Source organism: Papilio polytes, unplaced genomic scaffold, assembly GCF_000836215.1.
Source record: "Papilio polytes unplaced genomic scaffold, Ppol_1.0 DF823901.1, whole genome shotgun sequence".
NCBI lineage: Eukaryota > Metazoa > Arthropoda > Insecta > Lepidoptera > Papilionidae > Papilio > Papilio polytes.
Window position 1 is genome coordinate 1,617,286 of NW_013525303.1, and position 19,763 is coordinate 1,637,048.

At 32.5% G+C, this 19,763-nt stretch overlaps 1 protein-coding gene across 1 annotated transcript in view; it reads left to right on the forward strand.

The window, feature by feature from the left end:
- The window catches only part of LOC106102817, a 53,083-nt gene that overhangs the window by 19,557 nt on the left and 13,763 nt on the right, over window positions 1-19,763 (forward strand). The window contains exons 2-4 of the mRNA XM_013282402.1: window positions 5,118-5,307; window positions 5,930-6,117; window positions 6,743-6,838. Coding sequence (XP_013137856.1) covers window positions 5,139-5,307; window positions 5,930-6,117; window positions 6,743-6,838 — 453 coding nt within the window. The 5' untranslated portion in view covers window positions 5,118-5,138. The remainder of the gene's footprint in view (window positions 1-5,117; window positions 5,308-5,929; window positions 6,118-6,742; window positions 6,839-19,763) is intronic.

The window sequence follows — 19,763 nt, forward strand, 5'->3', positions numbered from 1 at the left end:
GTATGAACAGCTTCATACAATCCCATACGTTCTATTTTGACACATAGTTACCGCCTAGCGTTTTCGCGTCCGTGCGAACGCTCGCTTATATACTATAGTACTGTAGTCCGCGTGGTATTAGAAAACATACGAACTATATAAATAAATATAAGCTACGATTCCCTCGGGAACCGGACATTTTTCGGGGATGAACCTTATCCCATGTGTACTCCAGACTTTGTTTTATATCAGTGCCAAATTTAATAAGATATGTTGAACCGTTGCAGAATGATCGAGTAAACATTAAAAAACTAAATGAATCCCACGGGAACCGTAACTATTCCCGGGATAAAGTAGCCTATGTGTTCTTCCAGATTATGCTCTAAATCTGTGCCAAATTTCACGGAGATCCGTTCAGACGTTTAGGCTACAAACTCTAATAAACATCCATCCATCTAAACTTTCGCATTTATAATATTAGTAAGATATGATTTCCTTTGTATATGAGCGTGATGGTCGCTGTGACAGTTGCAATTTAGATTTTTAAATTAGACATAACAGGATGATATGTCCTTGAGATTAATATTTAAAAATACATACAACTTCCGGTACGGGTATGATAAACGGGACATTTTTTGTTACAAGTGTATAGGAAAGCTTATGGAGTAGCTAATTTATGTGTTAAATGCGAATGAAGGACGTTAACGACACGAGGATGTTAACTGGAGTTATGGATTATGTTTTACTAGCTGTTGCTCGCGTCTATATCCGAGAAATAAAAATTATAGTAGCCTATATTACTAAATGGTAACATACCATAGCTATTTATTGGTGAGAGAATTTTTGAAATCGGCCTAGTAGTTTTTGGGATATTTCTTAAAATGTGTTTATTAATTAAATAGAACGTCGGAGGGTCAATGGTTTAAGCACTTGACTTGTAATCTACAGGTCTTGGGTTCGAATCCCGCCGTGTACCAATGTGACTTTCGATTTTTCGAATTTTCATACGTACATAATTTACCCGACGTTCTTACGGTGAAGGAAAACATCGTGATGTAATCTGCACATATTGGTATAGAAATTCAAAGATATGTGTGAAGTCGACCAACCTGCAGTGGCCCAGCGTGGTTGACTATGGCCTAATCACCCTAATTTAGGGTAGGCTCCGAGCCCCTCGGTGGGGACATATAGTGAGCTGGTGATGATGATGACATAAAAACAAATCTTTCCTCTTTACAATATAAGTATAGACAAGTAGAGTGTGCTCTGGATTTTAACAAAATTCGTTTCACTTAGGTTCGTTATTGTCGGGCAAGTGTTTAATATGTTTAATGATTTATAACTATTTTTGATCGGTCTAATCAGCTAGAGAAGTTTTCAAACTGAGGTTAGCACCTAATTACTGTATACTCATTTTAATACGAAATTAAAATGTTATACTTAGGGGGATAATGGACTACAAATCTTGGTGACATGCAAAAACTAGATGTCTACGCGTATCAGAATTCTAAATGAGGTCCTCGGTTTATACAAACGAATCTTCACTCATATCTTGATCTAATATCACTTGTTTTCCACGCCGCACCTCAGTTTGATGTATGAGTCATTAGCGTTAATTAAAAGTTTCAGTGTAAAGTGCGTGAAATGGCCGGCGCGTGTTTATATTGTAACAATGTAACAGTTGCTCTACATTTGACTATATTAAGATTTCGCTGAAGTACTTATAGTCGGAAGGTATAGAAGGGTATATTTGAGTTTTCCGACTAGAATTCAATTGTAATAGGATTTGTGTCTCTTTCATTCTTATCGATAAAATAGAGATAACAATATGAAAATACAAGCGTAACGCAAAGTAAAATCGGTTAGGTACAATCGGGGAATCTGACGTTGTGAATGTTTTGTACATACTGAAACGAAAATAACCGACAATCCAGTGTTGCATCAGCACGGTACTAATTTTCTTATTAACAGTATGGAAAAAAAAAACAGCGTGCGATAAGTATGTTTTTTTTGACACGAGTAGCATTTCGAAGAATATGTAATAAAACATAGAGATTAAGATCCCCCTATCAATGCAGATAAAAGTGTTGACTTTTTATTTAAGTTAATTACATTATTTAGTACATTTTAAAAGCATCATTTGTTTATGTTTTGTGGTAATGATATTTAGGTCAATCGTTGTATGGGTCGCGGCCATATTTACCCCGGGTCGGCCGCTATCATTCGCTCACTGATATGCTTGGCAAATATGTTATATTTAAAAAAAATATTTAATTTAACGTGCCTCGTAAACGATGTAATTAATATGATAAAATGTATTAATTTATATTTTACTCTTATCTAAATTGGTAAAATCATATCGTGTTTAGTTTTGATGTCAACGCCATCTAGTTGTTTAAAAGTGCGATAGTATTTACAAGATATTAAATTTCTATTTGCTTTCAGATAAATAGCACTGTAATTCAAGAGTTTTAACAGTAATTTAAAAGAAAGTAAATATTGTTAGTATTAGAAATACGAAAGTTTAGATGGATGTTTGTTAAAGTTTGTCGCTTGATCGATTATACGGATCTCGATGTAATTTGGCTTAGATGCCAGGAACTTAGATGGCTTAGATGTTTCTGAAAGAACACATAGGCTTCTTTTGTTTTTTTTTTATTCTACGTGGACAATTCGCTGGCGGAAGCTACTATACATAATAGAAGAATTCACATCAGTTTGTTGCATTTAAAGGAGAAATGAAAGTGTCCTCAGTACTCAGTATCCATTTCATACATTAAATCTATATTGATTAAAACACATTGGTATCGTCTATCTTATCTTGAAAAGGTACTCCATACTGTAAAATGTCATACAATGTTATATTAATATATTGTTACGACGCTTACTGCAAATGCTAAAAGAGAAACAAGGAAAATGAGTTCTAAAATTTGGTCGTAATTATTATTTTAATATTCACAGAATTAATTTATCTGTAATATGCAGTCTTGATAAGGTTGTTTTTGAATCTTATCAGCTCTTATCTTATTTATGTAATGTTTTGTTTTTGCATTCAATCTTTTGTCTCTATTTACAAAAAAAATAACTGTGGTCTAGTCTAAATTCAGGATTTACTTGGAATTGAACCAAACTGTTCGTAAATTTATGTTATAACCTACGAATTTCTTTTTCTCTCTCTCTGCCTTTATGAAAAGTCTAGATTGGTTTTACAATTCGAATACACAACAATATCCAAAAAATATTAAACACTACTTCGTAAATGAAGTGTAGTCGTGGCATTATTTAAATGGCGTTCCAGTATTCGGCTGTTAGTCAATATTCATCTATATCTTCAAAATTAAAGAAGGATCTATAGATTTGTCTGTCATGACCTTTAAGCATGATTTGTTTAACTGTTTACTGAATTTTACCAGTTTTTTAGCTTATTATTTACTCAATAATTAAGTACCATCAATTTTAAAAACCAAGGTCAACAAGTTATAGCAATACGAAAGTACTCAAAAAATATTTAAGACCTTATTACCATAGCAGAAGTGTGTAATTACAATGTGATAGAATGTACATACATGTACTGCAAAATATGGTGATGAATATTTTGCATTGTAATTTAAACCTTATGTGATGGTATTGTATGTTAATTTCGTTTGTCTTTCTACCGTGTTATATAATTTGAATTATTCGTACTAATACATAAATGTACATGTTCAAATCCATTCAATTGTGTTTTTGATAATGTTTTCGTGATCACGAGATATAAAACAAGATGTTAGATTTATAGATTACGAACTTATTTAATTAATTCATGTACTTCTATTTCTTAAAGCATATAATATTGCTCACTTCATTTTCTGATGTCACTTGTAATACTATTTATTTTAATTTTTTAAATGCAATAGTTTAGATGGATGTTTTTTAGAGTTTGTAGCCTAAACTGAACGGGTCTCCATGAAATTTATAAATGTAGAGCATAGTCTGGAAAAACACATAGGCTACTTACTTTTGGTTTCTAATTTCACGTGGACGGAGTCGCGGGCAAAAGCTGCTGATATTATAAATGCGAAAGTTTACATGGATGGATGTTTGTTAGAGTTTGTAGCCAAAATTGCTGAACGGTCTTGATGAAATTTGGCATAGATGTAGAGCATAGTCTGGAAAAACACATAGGCTACCTACTTTGGTTATTTTATTAAAAAATGTGTTAGTCGATATATGTAATTGATAATTCAAGACACACAGAGTGTTTAATTTATCAGACAGAATAAATTTTATGTAAGACCACAAATTTAAATATAATAGAAATTATTATTCGGTGTTCTATCAATTGGTCTGTAATTACAATACAATAGGTATACGTTTAAGCAATCGCTTATATTGTGTATTAACTTTGTCTTGACTATATTGGGCGCATAGTTACGAAAATCTGTTTGACGTCTCTAAAAATAGTAAAAGAAATAGGGAATGATGGACACTTTTTAAAATACATCTTAATTAGAAATAACGTGCCTCCCGACTGCCCAACTCTCCCCTATATACTCTATTGTCTTGCGTCCCCCCATACCTTTTGTACGCCTGGGTTTAAAAGTCGATGCGTATTTGCTTAACCAGTAATATAAAATCGTCATATTGCGTAAAATTGTTAAACTACGAGTATTTTGCACACGTAACAAGGTGAAACAAGACGATTGGAGGGATTCTAGGCGAGGATTTCTATATTTTTATTTATCACTATAATTATATTATGTCCCGTAGTTGTTTCCATCATACTGTACACGCTTTTATTCCAATTAACGCTAAAAAATGTTTTTTTTTTCTCTCTTTAAAACACCTTTTCTCCTGAGTTCATTTCACTTTTACCATTTATTTATATTGTTTTTAGTACCCGAAGTTAGAGTTGCAGAACGTCACTACTATTATATTTCACTAGTTCTTGCTCGCGACTTCGTCCGCGTGAAATAAAAAAATATAATAAAAAACATAGCCTATGTTAGCCAGTGATAATGTAGCTTTTAATAGGTGAAAGAAAGAGATCGGCCCAGTAGTTTTCGAGTTATACATACAAAAATACAAATCTCTCCTCTTTATAATATTACAGATTTACTTCTCCCCAGATTTCATGACTTATGTACATATATTTTCAGGAGGTTGCGTCGGCGCATAAGATGCGCTCGATCCTAGCGTACTACGCGGACGTGATGTCGGCGGCGGCGCGCGGCGCGGGCTGCGCGCTCGGCTGCAGCGGTCGAGGGGACTGCATGAATGGTACCTGCTTGTGCGAGATACGGTACGCGGGTGATGAGTGCGCTGGACCAAATCTGCCGTACCACGCATGTGAGTATTGGTACACAAGAAAGGGACTCCTCTCTTCCCTTTTATCATTCATGTAGCTGTAGGAAGCGTCGTTAGCTTTTATATGATTTAGTCTTTACTTTTACCTAATTTTAAAGGTATTTCAAAACTATTTAAAACCTATTGATAGAAACGAAAACGAAATAAACTCGGATAATTTCAATGTTTGTATTTCAATTTAAATTAAAATCCTAAATTGTTTGGACATATTATTAAAATGGATATATTGCTCGTAGTCAACTTATTCTGCTCTTATTTCTAGTTAACGAAATTGCCAATAAGTGTTAAATACAATAATAATGTTTGTTATATTTACTGTTAAGTTTATATTTATAATAAAAGATGGAGCTTATTGAAATTTTGTAAAATTTTTAAGACGTCAATACATGAGGAGGCGTTTTTTAGAAATTTTTTTACTAAATTCGAGAACTAAGATAGTACCTTTCAAAGAAGTTACCGGTGCAAAAATGTTGTTCGCTATGTCTAGTATATTTTTAAATGTCTATTCTGTGTGTGCACTAAATATCTAAAAGTCCGTTTGCTCTATACATTCTTAATTCTAACCCTAGAATAGTAGAACTTTATTCCTGTCTTCCATTTGCAGGTATCGGCGGTGTGTTCCTATTGGTGGCGTTCGTCTGCGCGGTGCAGCTGACGATATGCGTGGTGACGGAATACCGCCGGCTTAAGGCACCCACCTTCCTCCGCGCCTGCAAGGTCACCACGCAGAAGATGCTCTACCTCGTCGCATTCCTCGCGTCCCTCATACGCGGAGCTTACTTTGTGTCGCCGGTGAGTTTATCTATACTTCTATACTGATATTATAAATGCAAAAGTTTAGATGGATGGATATTTGTTAGAGAAATTTGGTATGTGTAGAGAATAGTCTGGAAGAACACAGAGGCTACTCACTTTTGTTTTTGTTTAATTCAACGCTGACGGGGTCACGCGCAAAAGCTAGTACTTCTATATTTGTATACTTATTAGCTTTTGTGCTCTTTTAACTTCGTGCGCGTGGAATTAGAAAAAAACAAAAGTAGCATATGTGTTCTTCCAGACTATCCCCTACATCTATGCCAAATTTCATCGAAATCCGTTCAGCCGTTTAGGCTACAAACTCTAACAAACATCTGTTATTTTGAGGAGGCTGGTTTTTAATTAGTGTTTTTACCCTGAGTGATATAGTCTCATGGATTTTGTGTAATTTTCCCTTTTAATAAATGATTAAACTGTGAATTTTCTCTTTTTAATGGATGGTTTGCTGTATAATATTCCCCTTAAAAGAACGGTTTACTGTGTTAATTTCCCTTTTGAATCTTCGATATTTCTTATTGCGAAATTCCTGGAATTGTTTTTTTTTTAATTTTTAAAAGTGTTATTTTGTGTATTTTAAGTATGAATTTAATTTGTGTTCCAGTCAGCGTTCCAAGAGGGCTGGGCGACGAGTCTTCTATCCGCGTATTATCCTCTTCTCATGTCGGGTTCTTCCCTCATTGTTTGCTTCTGGGCTGAGGTAAGTTTTTTTTAAACTATAAGACGTTTTCTCAGAGTATCTGGTATTTTAAGTTAAGCTCCATCTAGCGGCCGACAAGCAAACTATTACGTGTGATATGTTAAGAATAGTGTTAAACGGGGAACACAGATGGCGTTAGTACTTGTATATATTTTGTTGTTGTTTGTAAAACTTTCGTTTCCTCCGTCATTATTTTTGTCAACTGTGTAATTAAGTGTATGATGTTTGCCTTCTGAATGGATTAAATGACTTATTATTATTATTATTATTACTTGATTTCCTGAATTAATTAAAATAACTACAATATTGACTTGCACTTGTTAGGACTAAATTCCTAATATTAGCTTGTAAAGTTAATTACTTTAAGTTAAGTTAAAGTGACTTAAAAGGAAGTCCCTACATCTGATTAACTTGTATAATCTATTGTTACATCAATAAATCATTTTCATTTTCATTTTCAAAGTTAGTTCCACTTTTCATTTATCTAAAATGTAACACACATTTCAGTCCTAATGATAAATGAAATCTGTATTAATATTGTAAAGGGTAAAGATTTGTACTTTTCATTCTTTCACTAATAAAAAGCTACATAATCAGTGACTAATATAGGATATATATATTTTTTTTATTCCATGTGGAAGAATTTTCAAGCAAGTGTCATAGAGTCATACTTTATGAACGCGAAAATTTGGATGGATGGATGTTTGTTATATCTTATCTCCAAAAAAGCTTAATATTTCTTACAGTTGGAGAGAAAAACAAAAAAATATGCTTTGGTGAAATTAACCGTATCCGTTATGCTTGAATTAACATTATTCAATAAAAACGGTTAATATTAACAACTAGCTGTTGCTCCCGACTACGTCCGTGTGGAATTAAAAAATATAGCCTTTGTTACTGCCGTAGCTTTTAATGGTGAAAGATTTTTTTAAATCTGCCCAGTAGTTCTTAAGTTATTTCAATACATACAAAAATATAAATCTTTCCTCTTTATAATATTAGTATATATTTAAACATCAGAGTATATTAATCTGTGTTAGTATGGACGAACAGATAAACATATGAAAAAACTTATACCGAGAATTGCATATTGTTTTTTTTATATTCGCAGTCTGAGGCAGACCGTAATAAAAGGAATGCATATTTTAACTCAGAAATAACTGTATGTAATATACAGGGTTCTGTATTGGATATAGGGTTGCCAACTCACACTTTTGTATATTATACTAGTTGTTGCTCGCGACTTTGTCGGCGCGAGATACCAAAACAATCCTTTGTTGCTCACTAACACCTTTTTATAATTGTGTAGTAGTTTTTAAATTCGGCCGAGTAGTTTTTGAGTTATTTCAATACATACAAAAATAGAAGTATAGATTGTGACTGTTTGTAGCCTATAGATGTTTACTAAGGCGGTTAAGACTAGTGTGATTATTTAATTTTTCCTTTAATTGTGATATACTGAGTGTGTTTTGTTTTTTATAATTAATTCACTTTTTTCGTCCGCTAAGGGTCAACGTTTTACGTCTTCAGGTATTTTTGGCAACCCTAGCTGTACCGGTTTTGCTTAGGGTCGGTGCACCGTTCGCGGCAGCTTAGACTGAAATACCGATATAATATTGAATTATATAAAAATATCACAAAGATAATTTCTATACATATGGGCTTTTTTTTAAATACTGTTACTAATGTGTAGATAAAAGTAGAAAAAAAAATGAATTCGTGTTGAATAATCACCTATTAATTATTACTTCTTTTGTGTAGATTCAGTGTAAAAATCTACACTAAGTTAATAAATCTGAGTACAAATAGTAAGGGAGCTGCGTAAGTAACCTTTAAAGGACTCTGAGAGTGGGAGTGTAAGATAACAGATAAATACTGAAACGATATGACGAATTCTGAAATATGTAACAGCGTCTTAAATGATAATTCCAGGCTTAAATTCCAATCGTAGTAAAACCCTAGTTATTATTTATATTTATTTATTAATTTATTTATTTAAAAAAATGCATTAAATCTTTGACGTCTGTCACATTGAAAGCGCTTACTAAGCGAATTGTGTATGTTTCGTTTCAGTATTCGGCCATTATTCCCATGCACGTAATGAAATTACCTCAGTAATGTCGTGTCTGTCATATCATTACGTCGTTTATACACTAATATTTGTATCAACACTCATTCACTGTTAACACAACATTGTTGTTGACAGGCTAATGCACGTCATTAACGTTGTATAGTCTAAGAGCCAAGCACTTGAAGTTTACATTATAATTACAAGTTGGAATAAACGTGGCTGTAAAATATTGACGAGGATAGATGGATTATAAAGGTTATATAACATTTTTAAGTCATCTTTGACCACCTTTGTGTTCCCGCCGCGCGTTTGCCCCCTTCTCATATAAAAAAAATAAAAAAAAATCTTTGCCAAAAACCAGATTGAGTCTTATGATAATATCCTAATGCATTTATGCATATTATTATAGACGTTTATTTAGTAGTAATTTTGGGCTATTTGTAATCATAATCAACGGAATTACTAAATAAATTCATGTGAAAACAAGTTACAAGCCGTTTTAATCTTACTAATATTTTTAATTGGAAAGTTTAAAATAAATATATGGATGGATGTTTATTAGAGTTTGTTGACTGAACTGCAGATCTCGATGAAATCCGGCTTAGATGTAGACGATAGTCTGAACACATAGGCTATTTTTTTAAACCCACACGGACGGAGTCGCGGTCTAAAGCTAGTCTATACCAATATTATAAAGAGGAAAGATTTGTATTTTTGTATGTATTAAAATAACTCAAAAACTACTGAACCAATTTTAAGAATCCTTTCAAAAGCTACGTTAGAAATGAGTAACATAGGCTGTATTTTTTCTTATTTTACAAATGCACGCGGGCGAAGTCGCGAGAAACAACTAGTCTATACTGATATTATAAAGAGGAAAATTTTTTTTCACGCAGGCGAATTCGCGAGCAGCAGCTAGTAATAGACATAGTACTTACCTTTACTAGCTCTTGCACTATTTTCCATATAAGGAGTTATAGTACATGTGCATACCTAGTATGCCGTTAGCATTCACCCAGTTTATCCAAACATACGTGATCTGATTGTGTCATTGATACCTTATGTAATATATTGCCAAATTAGTATGTAAATAACTTGACCCTGACAAAGTACGGAATACCTAATCAATGGCGATCTTTATAGTTTTTTAAACGAAGTAACTATCATCATTTCTATACTAATATTATAAAGAGAAATAACTCAAAAACTACTAGGCAGATTTCAAAAATTCTTTCACCATTAAAAAGCTACGTTGTCAGTGTGTAACATAGGCTATGTTTTGTATTTTTTGTTTCACGTGGACGGAGTCACAGGCGAAAGCTAGTAATATATAAATTTGTATATCTTGTATGAAAAGTTGAGCAATTGTTATATTTTCTTTTGGTTCAGAAGCCCCCCTTGATATTTGAAAGTGTACAATGAAAAATATAATTCTAAATAGTAAGGTGCAACGATACCTAGAGATCCACATATATACTTCAAAAACGCCTTGTTTTACGTAAAAATATTGTTCATTAAAAACATTTAAAAATGTTGATTACTAGCTGTTGCTCGCAACTACGTACACTTGAAATATTATAAAAAAAATGTAGCTTATGTTACTCATATATGAATTACATTTCTAATGGTGAAAGAATTTTTGAATTCGGCCCACTAGTTTTTGACTTATTTCAATACATACAAAAATCCATTTTTTTTCTTTTTATTATACTAGTTTCCGCTCGCTACTCCATCCTCGTGGAATTAAAAAAAAACTTCCAGATTATCTTCATTCACGCCATTAAAATTTCATGGAGATCTGTTCAGCCGTTTAGGCTACAAACTAACAAACATCCATCCATCCGAACTTTCACATTTCTAACATTAGTGAGATTGGTACAGACGAGGCTTCCCTTGATCATCTCCCACAAAGCTGGAGACGCCCATGTCACTTCATTACCGCTTTGTGGGAAAATCTATGTGTATTTTACACCATCCTTTATTCTGCATCCTTGTTTTCATATTGTAATATCAACACATTTGTGCCGTGAGAAAGTTTATGATGAGGAGGTTAACTCGTGTTTTTATAAATGTTTTATTACAATAACATATAGGAAGGTTGAGATCGTGTAAAAACGATAATAAGAATAATATTAAAACACTGAGGTGCTTGGAGCCTATCCTTAGGAGTGGTTTGGTCTGATGGCCCACTGCAGGTTGACTTTACATATCTTTAAATATCTCTGCAGATATGTGCAGGCATCACATTGTTTTCCTTTACAGTAAGCACGTCGGATAAAAATACAAATTAAATTCGCAAATCCAAAATCACATTGGTACATGGATTCGAACCTTTTAACAACTGCGCTCAATTGCTACATTGTCGTTCGTGAATAGAGCAAAAAACTTTTCTAAATTAACTTTCGCCCGCGACTCAATTAAAAAAAAAAGTAAATAGCCTATGTTTTCTTCCAGACTATCTACATCTATGCCAAATTTAATCGAGATCCGTTCAGCTGTTTAGGATACAAAACTAACAAATATCTATCTATCCATCTAGCATTTATAATATTAGTGAGGTAGTGAGATAGTAAGATTTTGATTTTAAATAGATTTAAAAAGCACCCGATAGATATAGAAACTAATAAAAATGTTTTCTCTTTAATATTTGTGTGGACTTGACAATAACTTTTTAAACTATGATCGAAATTGAATTTATATAAATGTTCGTATTGTTAAACAAAACTCAATTACATCCCATTATTATCTAGAGCTCGTCACAAAGACAACTTATTTTTAACACTAATGACTTACACGCATTATATCCTCTTTATGTGCAGTAGATAAACTGTTCCTTATGTATAATGCTATTCAAACTTTATGATGCCTCGCAATTATACGAGACGTACCACACGAAAGATAAGTATGAAAGGAATGTAAAGGAAAATAAAACATTGTTCAACTACCCTTTAATCAATAGTTATAATACTTAAATTGAATTAAATTTGAACAAATGCTAATTAAATACCGCGGATAATCTTACTTAAATTATGAATGCGAAAGATTAGATGAATGGATGGATATATAACTATAAACTGTCCTGGTTTTTACAAATGTAATGTTCGTAAGATACGGGTTTCTTACCACGATTTAATTGTTTTAGCTCCCGATATTTCGACACAGTTGCATGCGCCATGTTCACAGGCTGACTAGGATAGTCTGAAAGAAAACAAAGCCTACTCACATTCGTTTTTTTTATTTCACGAAAACGCAGTCGCGGACGAACGCTAGTATTAGACAAATATTAGTTTCTACGAAAAGTTACAGTGATTCTCTTCCATACATCTTTAACAGTCGTTATATTTGTATTTACTCTCTTATGGATAACTTTCACGCAGTCCTTAAAAATGAATATAATTATACGTCGACCAAAATATAAGCAAATGGTGATGGACATATCAGATGGTATTGTGTGCTCGTGAGTGGTGGACGTTTTAGTGCGGATTTGTGCGATGTGTATATTTTATACGACTTGGAGTCCTATTAGGTAATATTTTGTTTTACTTTCATAACGATTTAATTTTGTTTTCTTGTAGGTTTTAATTATTTTGTTTTGATTAAATTTAGAATGACTTGTTTTTTCATTGACGCTTAATTGTTATCTAATTATGACTTTTAATGAAAAAAATAATTAATAGAAATTTAATTAAGAAAACGTTAGTTAACATTATAAATTGTACTAACATCGAGTCATATTTAAAAGTTTTTTTTTATATCATGTCTCGATGTTTAGTTATTTAAAATGATTTGACGTAAAACTTTAATTAAAACGAAATAAGCCTCGGTATGAATATGCATTTATTTATTCTGTGTTGATTTAAATTTTTTAGACTAAATCGAAATACAATAAATACGTAGGCTTTAAGAATTTTTGATTTCTTTTGACTCATTTTATTCTGAAACTAGCTGTTCCCGTGCGGCTTCATCCGTATGAAATTATGAAAATTTTATTTCATTGTTCATATTTGTCAAATTATCAATAGCAAATGTCAAAATGACATGACAACACACCTTGGCAATCTTGCTTCTTTGATGTTGGCAGCAACTTTGGCCTATTCCCACATTAGAGGTTTTATGCAAAATATTTACCCCCTTAGTTTAATGGTGTAGAAATATGTAGCCTAAAGCGTGACGTAAGTGTAGGGCTTTTTATTAAAATAATAATTATTCAAAAATATGCCATAATTGCTGATATGTTAGGCAACAAAGAAGTGTGTTACGCTTTATTATAATAGTATAGATATTATAGATACAATGAAAACGTTAAGTTAAATATTTAAAATTATACAACAAAAAAGCTTATGTATAAAAAATAAATAATTTAAACAGACGGAAGCTAAATGCAAAAATAAAAAACGCTCATACGATAAACTTACATTGAACTATAGATAACGGAAGGTTTATAATGATTGTAAAATATTAAATGATAAAAAACAAAGCTGACATTTCTTGGAATACAAAAAAAACGATATCAATGTAAGTTAACAATAAAAAAACTTAACGCGCAGTTTCATAAGTATTGTATTTGTTCGATAGATTACAATATCATGTTGATTAAAGCGGCCAGTGTCAATTTTTCTGTTAATTCTAAATAATATTATAAATACGAAAGTTTAGATGGATTGATTTTTATAAGTGTTTTTTGCCTAAATTACTGAACCAATCTAAATGAAATTTGTCATAGATGTAGACGATTTTAATTCCACGCGGACAGAGTCGCTGACGAAAACTAGTTTATATATCTCTCATGATACATAAACCACTGTCGCCCGCGGCTCTCCGCGCGAAATTAGGGACTTAGTATTAAGCATGTGTGTTCTTCCCGATTTTGCTTTACATTTGTTCTTTCATCGAGATGAGTAAAGCCGTATTGGAGACACCTAAAAACAACCATCTATCTAATCTTTGGCTACAAATAAAATCTAAGACAGTAAAAAATAAGAATAGTTGTATATGTAATAGTAGTATGCGGATCTGCATTTTAAAAATCTCTTCCAAAATTGACAAAAGAAAGATGAAAATATAAAGTTTTCTTCTTTATAATATCTGTTGTTTAGTTAATCATTGATGTCCTGGTCTCAAGAACAAAGCAATTAACATGACTCAAGCCAACAGGAATTTGCCTATACAATACTTAATTAATATTTTACACATACAAGATTCACTATATACAATATGGTTTTGCCTGCGAACCGTCTGCGCGGAATTAAAAAAAACACTTGTTAAATAGCGTATGTGCTGTTCTAGTGTTTTAAATCTGTGTCAAATTTCATTTCATACATTTTCGCATATATAATATAGATTAACATGTGATACCTGTAGAAGTCTTCTTGTATTCGACATGCCAATTTAAATACGGAAAACGTAACCATTTAAAGAACATATTTCTCTTCCTAAACGGCAACTTATTTTCAGTTTCTTTTGTATGGATATCCCGAGCGATGATGACCTGTTTATAGTATCGTTGATATTATCGTTAAAAAAACAATAGAAGCGCGAAAAGATACGATGTTATAAATTTTGTCCGACTTCGAGGACCAATGAATTGTTTACGGTATAAATTAAATGCGTAAAATTATGAACAGTTTAGCGTTTTTGTTTGACCTTACAGTAATCCGGCAGCTGTACGCGTCTGTTTCGCTCGTTGACTGAGGAAACCAGCGTAAATTCTTCCTCTTTCCGCCTTTCTTTTTAATAAGTTGCAAACCTTCAGCATAAGTAACAAATATTGATAAACACTAGACAGTTTGCTTGGACTGCATGCGTTTAATAATGTGCAGGTCAATGACTTTCAAATGTCATTCTTGCTTTATAGTTATCTGAATCATAATCATCGTCATCTCCCCTGCCTTATCCTACTCCCGTAAGGTCGGCGCACCCGGTTTTCGTCCTCTAAATAACTCTATCATCCATTATCTCAGTCATCACTCCCTTCTTGATTATGTCATGACACCTTTCACGCAATCCATTCATTTCTTTCTAGATCTACCTTACCGGTGTACCTCCACATTCATAACTAACGTCCTTCTTGTTACATGCGATTCATCCCTTCTCTTAACATGCTAACCTTTTACTCCTTATTTTCTTAACACATTTTCTTTTATCTGAATACCATTTTGAAGATTCCTAATTTCTTCTATACATCGATGCTGGTAAAGGTTGGTTTACACAGATCACTGTTTTGTTTAAATGGCTGATAACTGACGTAGCCCACGCTTATGCTCGCTACAGACGCTCAGTAGATGCGCAGTTACTTCACCTATCAGTTGAATTCATGCTTGCATACACAATTTTGATCAGTTTGTTCACTTAAAACTGTCAATTAGAACTGTGCTTTAGTGTTATGTCAGTTTGCAGGTTTAATTGTGTAAAATGTCGTGTGGTTTGTCCATTGTTTTATATCTCGACTTCCGCTCGCAAGTACAGTGACATGAGAGATAATGGCATATACCGGAGTTTACCGAAATTAGACAACCAATGGCATTAATTTAAATCTATATCTATTCTAATATAATAAAACGTAAACACACACTTCTTTGTTGCCTAAGATGTCAGCAATTACAGCATATTATTGAATAATTATTTTTTTAATGAAAAGCTCTACACTTACGTCACACTTTAGGCTATACATTTCCACGCCTTAGGGGGGTACATTTTGGATAAAAACACAAATGTGGGAAAGAGACCATAAGTTGCTGCCAACATCAAGGAAGCAAGGTTGCCATGGATTGTTCATGTCATGTCATTTTGACATTTGCAATTGTTGTGCGAAGGCTTACTCAAAGGTGCGAACTTGAAAAACAAATATAATTGTACGTTTGTATTCTATCTTTAATTGGTAATGGAAGCCCACGGTTAAAGTGAATAGTTTGATTTTTATATACGAGTTAAAGCAAGTTTTTGACAGTGATATTACCATATTAAAGGTTATATCGTAAATCTATTAGAAGGCAAGGGCGCTATCAGGGTTAAGATACTGTTTTTAAATGATTTTTAATAGCATAGCAGAAAATATGTGTATTTTTCTATGTAGTGAATGAACGCAAAAATTACTGGATCGATCAAAAACTCTTTTACTATGAGAAAGATTAATTAAGTAACAGGCTATATTTGTTACTATTTTTTTTTAATTCAGCCCGAAAAAGTTGCAAGTTTTTATACAAAAATGTTTTTATGTTTACTCTCTGCATTAGGAAGTGGTTCCACTGGCCGTGATCGCATTAGTGGAAATAGGCTTTAAGTTATTGATTGCATTATGAAGAAATATTATTTTAGTAGGAATTTTTGGGATACTCAATAACTCAAAAAATATAACTTCAATTTGATTCTTTGCGTAATTTCAATGTTATAATTGTATAGAAAAAATCAGTTTAGATGAAATAAATTAATTCTTTCGGAAGAACTTTATTTGTCTCAGTGTCGGCTATTTAAGTAGTTTCTTAGTGTGTTTCCTAAGCGGCTAAATGTTTCTGGGTGCGGTCGACAATCCTTTTGTTAATATACATTGCATTCGTAAGCAGTATGAATATTTATGTGCGCGTATCGATTATTGTTGTTTTCAATTAACTTTTATTGCAACAGTAAAATTTGCTGTTTTAATAACCGCTTGCAAAATTAATGAGATTTTACGCTTTACGTTTCATTGCTGTTTATAATTATATTTGATTAAAAATTAATAAACCATTTATGCTAATCATATGCACATCATACTAATATTATAAATGCGTAAGTTTAGATCGATGGAAACCTAGGCTACTTTTATTTTAATTACTTCCACGTGGACGGAATCGCGGGTGAAAGATAGTCTTTTGTATAAATGTCCGTATACCCTTTTTCAAAATTGAGTTAATTTAAAAAAGTCTTTAATTAATATTGACCCTACATTCGGTTTAACTATTGAAAGAGACCTAGTTTTAGGTGATATTAGAAAATAAATTATTAATAACAATGTAAAAACGGCTTTTTGTTATTGCTTATAATTGTAAATATTTGCAACGAGCGGGGTCAGTTACATGTTTTGAAGATATGTGTATAATTTCCACGCTTGTTTTGTTTGACGCGGGGACATGTTATTATAGTATGTACAGTTAGGGTATCTGGCAGTGTTTTTTTTATAATTTAAGGTGGAACACGAGCAAGCGCCAACCTGAATCCACCGAAATGGAAAGCGACCGCTGCCCATAAACATCCGCAATTGCAGATGCGTTGCCTAACCTTAATTGACGCAGGAGGAGACGCACATAAAGAGGACATTTCCCTTTCCTATGCGTCTCCTTTACCTTCAAATCCACTTTTCCTTTCCTTCCTTTCCTCTTAAGAAAAGGTTGGAAAGGGAAAGGGACTAAAATTAAGCCTCCGGCACCACACTCATCAGACGAAACGCGGAATTGCTCCCACACCGGGCGAGCCGGCCTATTCGTGCGAAGATGTTAAAGCGGGCCCTACCGCTGTATTTTTAGGTGATTTGTATCGATATGTGGAGTTCGTCTAGTTGTAAGGAACAAGGCATTTTTTTGTAAATGGTACACCGCGTGTTTCCGCGACTGTACGTATACTTGCAGGTTAATTAGTTAATGAGCTAAACACATTACGTATGTAAGAAAAACAAAACGCAGATCACTGGTAGGCACAATCGATAATTACAATTGAAATGATACGTCTGATAGTGATACCATGATTTTACTGTTTTACGGGACTTTGTCTTCATTAAATAAATCTCTGTCTCTCTCAAACTTGTTACTGTATTACATTTGCCGTCCTTCTTATTGTCTTTGGAAACAGAGATAGCGATAGTATAAACATTTGACGGTTATTATTATTTTGTGTATGTATTATTTTGTACAATTTCTGATAAGAAAAATCTGAAAAAATCTGAAAAAATCGTCTTACGAATTTGGTTTATGTTTTTAGTGGTGAATTTCTTATAGATATGAAATTATGTGGTACGTCTATGGAATTATTTTTCAATAATAAATCTATTATTATAGAAAACATAATATTAAAGGTAAAACAAGTTAGTCAATGATTGTTTATTCAGAGTAGTTAAGACAATTGCTATTATTATAGACAAGGTTACTTTATAAGGTAATTAATTATTGTAATTTAGGTTACCCAGTTGTTGTATTTCATTAAACTAGTTTTCAATATTTATATAAAGAATTTCTGTTTTAAATAATATTTTTCGTGTATTTTTTAATATTTTGTATCCTTCCAAAAGAAGGTGTAAGTTGTGTATGTTAACCTAACTGCCGGCTTCGGCTTCGGATATTTAATTTCATACTAATGTTATAAATTCGAATGTTTGGTTAGATTGATGGATGTTTGTACGTCTGCAAAACTGCTGCAAAACAAAACAAAAAAACTGTTACAAATCTGCAAAACTGCTTAACGAGTTACCATCAAAGGCCCAGATGTTGAATAAAATATGGAAGAGCATATAGGGTGCTTATTGACTTTTTTAGTTCCACGTGGACAATATTTTTTAAAATGAAATATAGCAGACTAGTTGTGCTCGCGACTTCGCTCGCGTGAAGTAATAAATAAATAAAATAAAACATGGCCTACCCGTGGATAAATTACCGTTCTAATGGTGAATGAATTTTTGAAATCGGCGCAGTAGTTTTTGCGTGAATCAAATATATACAAAAATCCTAAAATACAAATCTTTCATCTTTATAATATTAGTATACATATTGACTATTGGAATTACAGCAATTATATCGCGTAGGAACAAAACACGTGAGCCTACACATGGCTTAAATTATCCTGTATTTATTTACTTGACAATGATTTATTACGTAGGAAATTACATATTTAATAAAACTGTTTTAATTTAATATAGAAATGTTACCAATTATCGTCTTACACGTGATAATTATACAATTTTTTTTAGTTTTTTGGTCTTATTTTAGCTCTAATGGAGTCGTAGTCAAAATAAAATATACTATGCGCAAAAAGTACCTTTCTCAATTCTTTTACATAAAATCTTTATTTTGTAAATAAACTAGCTTTCGCTCGCAACTCCGTCCGTCCGAATTAAAATAAACCAAGAGTGTAGCCTATGTGTTCTACCAGAGTATCATCAAATTTCATCGAGATCCGTTCAGCAGTTTAGGTTATAAACTGTAACAAACCTCCATCCATCCATCCATCTAAACTTTCACATCTATAACATTAGTAAGATTATGAAAGTAGATAGTTTCTTCCTTTATTCTATTTTTTCTTTACTTTTCAAACATTCTGAACAACCAACAAGTCAACATTCTTGGCACATCGTATTTATAAACAAAAAAGGCAATCGGTTTGTTTGTTTCACGGAATGGAAGGTTTTGTTTGAAAGAATTGTCTATTTATTACACAAGAAAAACAAGCTTCGACAGCCGCTAGCCGGGGTCAGGGGTCTTGTATGGTTGTAAAAAATGGTTTCTACAATTGATTCTAACGTTATTATAATAAATATAATTAATAGGTTATTACTGACTGTAAAAAAAACTGTCCGTTTTTTTCCTTATCTTGTGGTGTTCCGATTTTAAAAAAGTTCTTATACTTAGTTTATCTTCACAAAATATAAATAAAAATATTTAAAAATGTGGATTGGGCGTCTTTATTGCATAGAGCTTTCCTCAATATGCCTCATTTTTCTCAATAGGTCGGGTTTTTTAATAGTTTTTAGAAAAACGGAACCGACTAATTGGTGATTTTTTTTTCATAAGTAACGTAATAATGTAAGTTTTTATGTATGTCTATGTTAGTGTTAAATTCATTGTGACCTCTTGTAGCCGAAACGGCTGATATCAAATGATGTGAATGACGAAT